This window comes from Antedon mediterranea, chromosome 4 (genome assembly GCF_964355755.1).
Source record: "Antedon mediterranea chromosome 4, ecAntMedi1.1, whole genome shotgun sequence".
In the NCBI taxonomy this organism is placed as follows: domain Eukaryota; kingdom Metazoa; phylum Echinodermata; class Crinoidea; order Comatulida; family Antedonidae; genus Antedon; species Antedon mediterranea.
Window position 1 is genome coordinate 29,925,364 of NC_092673.1, and position 11,525 is coordinate 29,936,888.

At 33.7% G+C, this 11,525-nt stretch overlaps 1 protein-coding gene across 1 annotated transcript; it reads left to right on the top strand.

Annotated features, from left to right (window-relative positions):
• The first annotated feature begins 204 nt into the window (after positions 1-204).
• On the top strand, positions 205-10,036 carry LOC140047238 (transient receptor potential cation channel subfamily V member 5-like). The gene is made up of 14 exons (XM_072092138.1): positions 205-700; positions 794-967; positions 1,207-1,396; positions 1,799-1,952; positions 3,038-3,289; positions 3,900-4,058; positions 4,586-4,678; positions 5,548-5,652; positions 6,041-6,195; positions 6,709-6,818; positions 7,064-7,218; positions 7,763-7,879; positions 8,014-8,145; positions 8,414-10,036. The coding sequence occupies exons 1-14, from the start codon at positions 388-390 to the stop codon at positions 8,660-8,662; spliced, it is 2,358 nt and encodes a 785-aa protein (XP_071948239.1). The 5' UTR covers positions 205-387; the 3' UTR covers positions 8,663-10,036.
• The last annotated feature ends 1,489 nt before the right edge of the window (positions 10,037-11,525 follow it).

The window sequence follows — 11,525 nt, forward strand, 5'->3', positions numbered from 1 at the left end:
TGCTAACGTCCTCTAATGATATGAATATTCATTGTTATCTACGACACTGCACTTAGAAAATTGGACACGTACTCGACCAATCAAAATCGCTTATTTTTGGCTCAGGGCACAAAGGGGCGGTACTTAGTTGAAATGTCAATAGCTTTTCTAAAATTCTGTATACGCTTGGTGAAAATGTGCATACTGTGCCAAGGTTTTCTATTATGAAAGCTATGTTGTATAGAAAACAGGAAAAGACACGATCGAAAAAATGGCCTAACGTGAAAACTGCGGTATGTAATAATACCGGTAATCGCTTACCCACCCACCTTTGCTGAAATTCCTAGACAAAGAGTGATAATGGTTTAGTAACCCAAAATAGAAATAGAGGACCGGTTGCAGGTCAAAATGGGGGTCACAGGAAGCTCACAGAAAGACGAAGATGACTCTGGAACCAAGCAGCAAATTGACGAAAACTCGACAGAAATTTACAGCCTTGTAAACTCAAAAGGTGGAGGCAGACTGGTGACCTTAGCCAAGAAGGCGATAGGGACTGGAAAATGGGATGAGTTTGAAGACACTATACGAAGTCCATTAGTACGTGCTTATTTATATGTCGGTGAAAATAAAAAGATACCAATTAAAACTCTTATTGAAATTCGACATAACACATGCTCAAGAAAAAGGGACAAGCTGATAACAGGAGAAAAAACGACGATTGGTAGGTGTAATTTTCTTTTCTTTTTCACCTAAATATTATGCACATGGGTCTATTCTTCAAACATTTAACCAATCAGAAATCACCTTGTTACAGGTGGTCTGTACAGAGAGCAATGCTGGGATGTTGATAAGAGAGGATCCGTTGGGGAGACAATTTTACACCTTTGCTTTTTGAACAAGACAAAGATACATATGGAATTAGCAATGAGACTTGTCACTGCTTATCCTACACTTATTAATGATATCTACACTAATGATATGTATTATGGTAAGTATTGTCTGAGCATTATAATAAATGGATACAAGTTTGTCATTTCCTTTTACAAAATTATTATACTTGCATGTTCCATTGATTCATGAATAATTCATGAGGCAAATATAATCTTGTATTTAAAATAAACATAATAAAGATTGTCCCCTTGAAAATTTTTTAAACATTTTTTTTTTATTATTGCTAATAATCATTTTTGAATAACTCAATAATTACTATTTAATACTTTGCACCAGGTGAGACCTGTCTTCACATGGCAATTGCAAATGATAATTTCAAGATGGTCCAATTTCTTGTTGAACACAATGCTGACATCAACGCAAGATGCTGCGGCCATTTCTTTAGTACGGAGGATCAACTGAAGACACGATACGACACTTATGACCACGAGCATGTGCAAATAGCATTGAAGACGGATTACGATGGGTTTGTTTGAGAATATGTAATGTTTAATTGCTTAGTATTCTAGACTGACAGTATCAATGATTCTAAAGTAAAAGGGGTGGAGGAAGGAGGGGCGGGTGGTATCTTTTTAATTGTAAATTAGTGGGGTGGGGCAAGGGACAGGATTTCTTCTTCATCAGTACAATGTATTTCTATCCCACTCAATTACTCTAATTAATTCTTTTCACTGTTCTTAATGGGAGATGGCTTAAGCCTGTGTATCGTATCATGATGAGTACTACTGCTGTATCTCATCTGCCACGCCCATACAATCATCTAAGTCATGGGAAAACTAGAATACAGACATCAATTTGTAACATTAACATTGTTAAAACCATTTTTTATAAGTTTTCACTAATTCACTTTTTTTGTCTTTTTTTTAAGGGCCAAATATTGGGGAGAGTATCCACTGTCTTTTGCTGCTTCTCTAGGCTTTACTGACATTTTTCGATATCTGCATGCCAAAGGTGGTGACATGAACGCTCAAGACTCTAATGGTAACACAGCTTTGCATATTGCAGTCATACACAATCAACTGGTACTTTTTTCATTTCAATTATTAAATATGTAAAAACTAATGATCGGGTGATTTGGTTGATTGGTGGAAAGACGGGCGGATCGCTATCTAGAACCCAATCTACAGTAGGAAGTAACATAAGTTGATATTTAGATTATTATAATATTTATAACAATTATTAAAGATGTATTGTCCCTTGAAACACAAAAAGATGAAGGTCAAAATATTCTAAATTTAAATTGGCCATATCAAAGTAATATTAAAGTTATTCACTTTAAGTTGAAAATTCGAGCCAAAAGCAACAAGTTTACGTAATTAACAGGTAAAATAGTTTGATTACATTTCGTCTGGAAAATCGTCGCGAGCGAAAGTAAACAAAGATTTAAACCACGAGTACGCATTATGCATGATGCTAATTAGGATTGTTTACAACTCGTTACGGTTGAGAAGGTACTTTCACACAGATTGTGAGGAAGTTTTATAATTATGCATACAGACTAGCCAAACAAGCATGTTTCATTATGGGATATGTTTTGATCAAAAACTTTGACTGGAAGTCAAAGTTATTTTTTTAACCAAAAAACGTCTGTATTTCAGTTAAATGATTTTTTTTCCGACAAATTTTTGGTGATAGTTAATAACTATTATGATACTTTAAAATGACCCACCTTTTTTCAAAATCTGTTATTTTTTTTTTTTTTATTAGTCAAAGGGACAATACATCTTTAACTAATACAGTACCATAAAGCTAGCAAGTAACATCAAGTTAAGTATATGCATGGAGGAAAATATAATTATTTTTTCCTCCATGGTATATGCTAAGTTTAGTATAAGTATATACTAAGTTTAAGTATAGGTATATGCTAAGTATAAGTATAAGTTAAGTATAAGTATATACTAAGTTTAAGTACAGGTATATGCTAAGTATAAGTATATGTTTAGTATAAGTATATACTAAGTTTAAGTACAGGTATATGTTAAGTATAAGTATATATAGGTATATGCTAAGTATAAGTATATGCTAAGTCTATTCAAATTTCTGTGGTTTATGTAATTTTCTGTTTTTACAGAACTACAATAACAAAAATAAAATATAATTTTTTCAGGAGATTTTAACGATAGCCTTTGAGCTTGGTGGTAACCTTGCAGTACAAAATAGACGAGGGTTTAGCTGCCTCTCATTGGCTGCTTACCTCGTGCGACCAGTCTTGTTTGAGCACATTTTGAATCTTGAGCGAGAGTTGGAGTGGAACTTTGGAACTGTTACTTGTGCAGCGTATAATTTAAACAACATTGACAGCATCAACATGGATGGCACACTGAACTCAAAGTCAGCTATTTATACAATCGCTTACAAGGTAACATTTTTTTTTAGGTTTGAATAACAAAAACATACCCGCAACAACACATGATGACAATCCATTGTATGAAATAAAAATAAAATCTGATTTCTTCTGTATTCTGTAGTATTCCATAAAGGAAAAAAAAAGATTGAAATATTTCAATAGTAATAGTTAAGCAACAACCTTATGCCGAGTACTGAAACTTATTTTGTCTTACATAAAGTTATTCATTCATTCATTTTACTTTTATTTCGGAAACGGCAACCATAGTTACAAATTCAATTGCATAAATAAGTTTAATTAAAAAGGCAGACACAAAAAGACACCGGTATCAGATCATCTCAGGATCTTCATCATTTTGTTATGGAGCCTAGATGATTCAAATGATGATACCATAATACATTCTATCATTTCATTTTTGATTGCTGACATTCACTAACAATGACAAGACAATTAAGCAATCATCTTATCAATATTCATGTGACTTAAGTGAGATTTTCCATTAAATACCAAGTACTTTCAGGATTTTACTTGTGTTTTATTCACTTGATATGAGAATGTGGAATTAGTGTAGGATGCTGGGTCTGTGTTACTCGGTATTAAACTCTACCTTTTTGTTCCACAGAGTGGTATGGATAGACTGCCAATGTTGAAAGGCCTTGTCTTTCACATAATAGAACAGAAATGGAAGACATTTGCTAAAGTGCACTTCATTTTCAGACTGGTTGCCTACATCATATATTTGTTGTGTTTTTGCACTTCATTTTATCTAAGAGCAGGAAAGGTATATATACTTGAAAGTTTAATTTACATTCACATTTAATTTGTTTCAAAACAGTGTACCAGAGGCATTTACACTAAGTACAGGATCCTGGGTTTAAGTCCCGTCACATGTCAGGATTTTTTCTATAGACAAAATCACAACTCCACTCCCAAAGACTTGTAATAATACTTTGTTTATGAAGAGCAGCTTGTGTATATGTTTGTCTTGTGAACCTCTGGGGGTCCCTAATGATCAGCAATTGCTGGATGGATTCACCCTCATTAAATATGGTTTAAAAAAATATATATATATATATCCATAGAAAATGTATAGGTTATTTTGAAATATCTATTACAGTACTCTATATAGTAGTACAGTATTACGGAGGATCACTCAACTATAATTCCTAAAGGCCATGACATTTGTGAGTGTGTTTATACTCTGATTGAATTTATCAAAATGTTGTGTTCCAATTTATCCTACATTGTACTTGAGCATGGGACTATACACTGTCATATACAATATTATTTTTAATTAATTATTAACAGGCTTCACAAGAATTTGCACAAGATGGTACAATGAACAATGAAACTGTTCAAGACCGTTGTTATATACTGCAAGCCGATACGGGAAAAGATGTTGTAAGTAACAACATTTATTGCTGTAGATATATTTCTGACCATGGCATGGAAGACACAAAATGATATATATATAATACAATTCCTTCTCAAACTTAAGTTATACATTTTCGTAGTTTTTAATCTTTCTCAGTTTGCTTTTTTTTTTTTTTAATTTGTCCTTATGTCTAATTTTTTGTGTGTATATATATATATATAGTATAAGCCAGCTCTTATACTATGACATTATCCAAATTCCTTCACTTGCACTGATGAAGGGCTAGTGTTGCCCGAAAGCTCTGCTAACTTTTCTGGCTGTTTTACTTATCGTTTTGATTTAGCTTTTCGCTTTTTTTTGTATATCCATTGAGATCCAGCCACTGATACCCACAGCATTGTCATTTTGTCAGTTCTTATTTTATTTGTATCTCCATTGAGATCCAGCCACTGATACCCACAGCATTGTCATTTTTTTAGTGCTTTTTATTGGTATCTCCATTGAGATCCAGCCACTGATACCCACAGCATTGTCATTTTTCAGTGCTTATTTTTTTTGTATCTCCATTGAGATCCAGCCACTGATACCCACAGCATTGTCATTTTTCAGTGCTTATTTTTTTGTATCTCCATTGAGATCCAGCCACTGATACCTACAGCATTGTCAGTGCTTATTTTATTTGTATCTCCATTGAGATCCAGCCAATGATACCCACAGCATTGTCATTTTTCAGTAATTTTCCTTTGGATTTATATATGTATGTGTATGTATATGTTAGAAACTATGTATTAGAAACTTAATGGCGTTAGGAATAGGTTTCTGCTGTGGTTATATTACTCAGTTTTAACATTAAACCTATATGTCATGAATGTTCAGTTATGTGTTCTTTTTCTAGGTACGTATAGTTTGTGAAACCTTTTCATATATAGGCTGTGTCTTTTACTTACTCTTTGGATTGATTGAGGTTAGGCAGCATGGAAAAGATGCCAAAATGTTTCTGGTAACATACTATGTTCATTTCTTTCAATCAATCAATGAAAAGTTTAAAATACTGACTAATAGTAAGATAGAGTTCATAAATTTATTAACCAGTACAGTTTTGTCTAGCTACCAGCTAGATGACGTCAATCAATCAAATCAAAATCAGATGAAATTGTTTTCACTGACTAAGGCTCTGTCTACACTATTAAACTAGTTTGACAAAAAAGTGTGATATGCTTGAATATGGTAGTGATATGACATCAGCATGTCAATGTATGGGCACATTATATTTCAGATAGTGTAGACATAGCTTAATAATGTTATACTTTTCCTTTCAATCATGTTAAACCGTGTAAACTGAAGAAAACATGACTAAAAAACTTCAATATTATCTTCATTTCTAACAGTTGAAAGCACCAGCCCGTTGTCTGTTCCTCTTCTCCTGTTTCTTGGTTCTTCTGAGTCTGTTTGGTCGCATTCCTCCATGTGCACCCCATTATGAAGATTCTCTTCTTATTGTTGCTGTTTTAACATCAGTTCCTTACTTTATGTTCTTTTTAAGGTAAACAAACTTTACAGAGTCATTATATTACTGCTTAGCTCCCTGATGCCGTTTAGGTACTCCACTGAGTTAGTACAATTGTTATCTATTAATATATTTAACTAAAAGACATTAGTTTAGGGCCGTATCCACCAGTACTGTAAGGTTTCAACCTGGCCACTTTTATACAGAGGCCTTTGACAACCCAGTGTTGTTGGATTTCAACAAATGAACCTAATTAATGCGTGGTTCCCACTAGTGATGCAACACAACGACGTAGCGCAATGTAGGGGATTTGACCAATCACAAGCGATGAATTATTCAACCTATCGCTTGTCATTGGTCAACTCATTGGTGTTGCGTCCTAGTGGGAACCAAGCTTTAGCAGCGGGGTACTGTTTATGTAAATTAAGTTATTTATGACCTTTGATTTCAATTCTTTCATTAATTTTGTGTTTTTCAATGAGTTAATGATGAAGTAAGAAATAATAAAATAATTAAAAATATTAATGTTCATAAATTATTTCTTTTCAGAGCATTCCCGTTGGTTGGTAAATTTGTATTTATCTTTTACAAGATGTTGTTTGGTGATCTCCTGACATTTTTGGCAATTTTTGTGGTATTTGTTATGGGATTCTCACAAGGTAAGACACTACTCATTTTTGTCATCCTTTGACTTTTGATGTCAGCCTGACAACAAAATTATTATATACTTTTGTAACCATGTATATTTGGTATGAATAATAAGCACATAAAAACGTTGTGTTAGAGACATTTTCACTACCTATGCCGTATCTCTTATCTCTCCTCTATACTGCCCTCATCGGCAAACTACCATCGGATCTAGATTGTTAGACAAATTAAAGAGTTTATTTAATTGTTGTTTCAGCAATGCATGTAATATTTGTTAGTTACGAACCAAAACCTGGAGACAGAGACTACCACATACTTCATTCCATTGTTGGGATATTCATTATGTCACTCGGTGAATTTGAAGATATTTATGACAAGTTTGAACAAACACAGCATCATATTATTGCTAAGGTAATGCATCCATATTAGGTGAACTATTTACTTTCAAGATATGATGAACGTTAAATATATATATTTTATAAGACCAGTTAAGATCGGATAATATGGTTTAAATAGAAATTGTAGCTTTGTTTTCTTTTATTTTTTATTAGTTTATGTATTTTTTTTTTCTTTTTCATATATAATGTTATATCTTGGGGTGGGTAAAACTTAAAGTCTTTATGACTTATATGACTCTCTCCCCCCCCCCCCCCCCACATAATCACTTCATAGCATTTATGTATGTATTTTTATTATATTGTGGAAATAAATTGAAATTGAAATTGAATATGGAAGTATATCTATATAACGTAGAACATGTCAAACACGGTTATATGTGTGTAGACATTATGTTACAGTTAGGAAGAGGAATGATTTCAGTCATTATGCCAAATGTTGAACCACCAAGGTTTCAAATAATGGACCACCCTTATTAAAAAGAAATACATATTTTATTTATACACTGATCTAGTTTTACTAATATTGCAGGAATAATTATTTTTGGTTCATTTTGTAGCTATTGTTTGCGGTATACATGATCATAGTTTCCCTGTTGTTGATTAACATGCTGATTGCAATGATGGCATCAACATTCATTAAAATTGATGAGGCAAAAAACGAATACCAAAGACAGGTTTGTTTTTTTAATAGGCCTAATAGAAAAAAAAGTTTAGGTTTAAACTGTTGGTATAAATACCATTTTAGACTCAAACCAATAACTGTGTGACTAAAGAAACAAAAAGTAACATGTATGTTACCTGTTTACAGTGGGCCCAGATAGTGTTGGTCATTGAGCAGGGGTTGTCGCTCCGTGCTCGTAGGTTGCTTCAAAACAAGTACTCAACTCCAATGTGGAATGGACAGGAAGGTAGAGCTATTGTAATGCGAAGTGAAAATGAGGTTCGTAAAATAATTCTAATATGATTTCTAATCATCATTTTTTCTTTATATGTGCTTTGTGCATACTGTACTTAATATATTGTAATGACTCCTGTCTGTAGTGGAATGTAACATTTTGTCATGTTGTTTGTGTATGGGTGAAAAAAGTGGAATAGTGATGAATATGTGTGTTCACACAGCCTTACATAACTTGATTTCTTGTGTTTAAAGGTCATGATGAATCTGTGTGTGAACAGAGCTTTACATAACTTGCTTTCTTATGTCTCAGGGTCATGATGAGTCATTGTATGTCAACTCAAAGTTCCTACACACCAAGAATACTCATCTAGAGTATAATGGAGATAAGTGGGTGATAAACACTGTAGAAGATGACGCACAGTCAACAGTCTCTGTCAGCTCTACCCCTGCAGGCCTGTCTGCCGACGACGATGAGCAACAACACTTTCCAGATTTCCCTTCATACAAAGATCCATTTGGTAGTCATGGAGGGATTATCAACCAAGCTTATATGCAGTAGTTCTTGAGTATAATAACACTCACCTTCAATACCGCAACCCCCACCAACCCCCAACCAAATTTAAGCTAAATTCGCACATATCCATTGTTAATATAATCCTAGTATAATTACCACCTATAATTTATAATTTTTGGCAAATCACAAACACAAGGCCCTTGGGACTATACTTGGTTATATACAAAGATAATAATATGATATTATGACATTATAGAAAACAAAAGTGGAATCTTGTGTTCAGTGAAATCTGGGTGAGCTTTTAATAGAAGGCAGCTGATTGGCTGATAAAGTGGCAATATATAAATTAATTTATGACAATAGTCTAATTCATAAGATGAATATTTTTATGTGTAAACAGGTTTTGTGTCATTTTAAGATGTAAAGTAATTTTAGTGGGATATTTATATATATAATATTAATATTTTTATAATTATAAACAGGGTAATTGTTATTGAATATTGTGTGTGTTTGGTTATGATAGTACTGTATAGTAAGTCTGATCAACTGGACTAAAGGCCCATTCACACTAGGGTGATAACGATCAACGATAAATAGATAACTAGCATGCATTTTTCTTTTCTTATAAAAAGAAAACAAATTTTCATCCTGTAACTATAGTATAACCATCTATGCTTCCTTTGATAAAAATGATATTTTCACATATCCAATCAAATGACGGTAGGATTGATAAATGATTTTATTAATCATGACGTCATTTGAATGGGTTTAAAAAATATATTTTTACCAAGCACAGCATAAGTGATTATCCTATAGTTCTAGAAGGAAAATCTTTCTAATTTCTTTTGTTTTATGTAAAAAAAATGCATGCTTATCTATGTATCGTTATCGTCCTAGTGTGAATGGGCCTTACTCTATTAATGCAGTGAAGTTTCTATATTCATGTCAACTGAGGTCATTGCTTTTGTTTAAATTATGTTACTGCGGGTTCATTGTTGGTAACATCAGATAAAGCATTATTTAAACTACAACACAGTCATTCATATCAATGATAGCAGACATAAATAAATTCATATCTTTGTATTTATAACAATAATCGTGGGCAGAGGGCTCTTGAAATATCATGCCATACTTTAAAGTTATCTTTGTATTGAAATATGTGATCAGATAATCGATACAAAGTCATTTATAATGCATTTAAGAGATTGAAATATATAATAAATTATAATATTAATAGAGATTTAGATTGCGATCCTTTTACATAAATGTTTATTTAAGATATATGTAATAATATGAATGATAGTCTTTATTATTTAAGCTTAGTTCCCACTGCGAACTCAACGCCAGCAAGTTGACCAATCACAAGCCTACCACGCAGAATCAAGTTTGCTGCTGCTGCTGCTTGAGTGCGCACGTACGTACACCTCTTCGTCGCGCTTTGCGTATTAAATAGTAGCTTACTTGGATAACTGAAAAAAGATTATTCATTGACACTTTAAAATAGTAACATTTTATTTTATAAAAAGTTATATGAAATTATACAGATTGTTATACGATATCTGAAAAAGTGTTCTTCGCTTGTCATTGGTCAACACGCTTGCGTTGCGTGTACGTCCTTGCGTTACATCCTAGTGGAAACCACGCTTAAGTTGCGCTTGCGACGAATGTGTCTACAAGTATACTCTGATCCGAATTGGCAGATCATTTGATGATTTGATAATTGAAAATCATTGGTTTACTTAATGCAAGGCTACCTAACAACCCTTCTTAAGCTTGGTTCCCACTAGAGACGCAACACAAGGACGTAACGCAACGTAAGTTAGTTGACCAATGACAAGCGATGGATTATTCAAACTGACGCTTTGGTCAACACGCTTGCATTGCGTTTACGTCCTTGCGTTACGTTCTAGTGGGAACCAAGCTTTAATTGAATTGACCAATCACAGTAGCCGATTGATTATTCGAACTGTCGGTTGTCATTGGTCAATTGTTTGCGTTGCGTCTTCGTCCGTGCGTATAGAAACCAAGCTTTAATCTCAAAACAATTTTACGGTTCCTGCTCCTCGATGATTGTTAGTGGATCCAGATCAAACCTGTTGTTAGACATTCCAGATTTAATTGAAGATTTTCCATCTAATGTTAATGATGTGCTAGTCAACTGGATGTCCGCCGGTTGCTGCTTATTTGAAATCCATTCCCAAACTCGCAAATTGTTATCCTGCTCTTCTTCGTCGAAAAGTCTCTTTTCTAGATTTTCTACCGTCAATGGACTAACTAATTCTAGATCACATTCCTCGTGGTCATACTGTTTTTCCCACGGAGCTAACTTTTCTCTTTTTTTATTCCGTTTATTAACATTTTCGCTAGTTCTCTGATCATCATTATACACATAAGCAAGATTATTTTTAAATCTGTAATCGCTGCTACTACTTGACAATACGTCACTTTCGTTTTGTCTGTCATAATCAAATGCTCCAATGTTTTGAGAAGTGCTTCGTAATCCGACGTTTCGACCATATAAAAAGTTAGACGGTTGAATATTGTTTCTACGAGTGACGTAGCTAAATCCTGCTGTATTTATACTATATTGTCTATCACGTCTTTGTATCGTTTGAAGCGCTGAAGAACGCCGAGGTTTTTCAAAGGCAGAATGCCCGACCGTCTGTGGTCTAGTTAAAAATCCAGAAGGAGAACTGTCATGATTTGCTGGTTGTAAATGTTTGCTATCGACTGGAAACGACGCACGGCGAAACCTGTTGTCAGGGGAGTCATCGCAGAATGTCAGACTAGAACCAGGTAAAGGTAACCGCGATGAATCAAACCTTTTGCCATTTGAATAATCCATATTAACAATGTTTACCTGATTCCTTGGATTAGTTATTCCAATTCGTTTTCTTGCTTCTAAATA

Bases quoted from the DNA above. Each gene is read 5' to 3' on its own strand.
- LOC140047238 (XM_072092138.1), top strand. From the start codon at position 388: ATGGGGGTCACAGGAAGCTCACAGAAAGACGAAGATGACTCTGGAACC. The intron at 701-793 runs GTAGGTGTAATT...ACCTTGTTACAG, and splicing joins AGGAGAAAAAACGACGATTG to GTGGTCTGTACAGAGAGCAA. The intron at 4,679-5,547 runs GTAAGTAACAAC...TTCTTTTTCTAG, and splicing joins CCGATACGGGAAAAGATGTT to GTACGTATAGTTTGTGAAAC.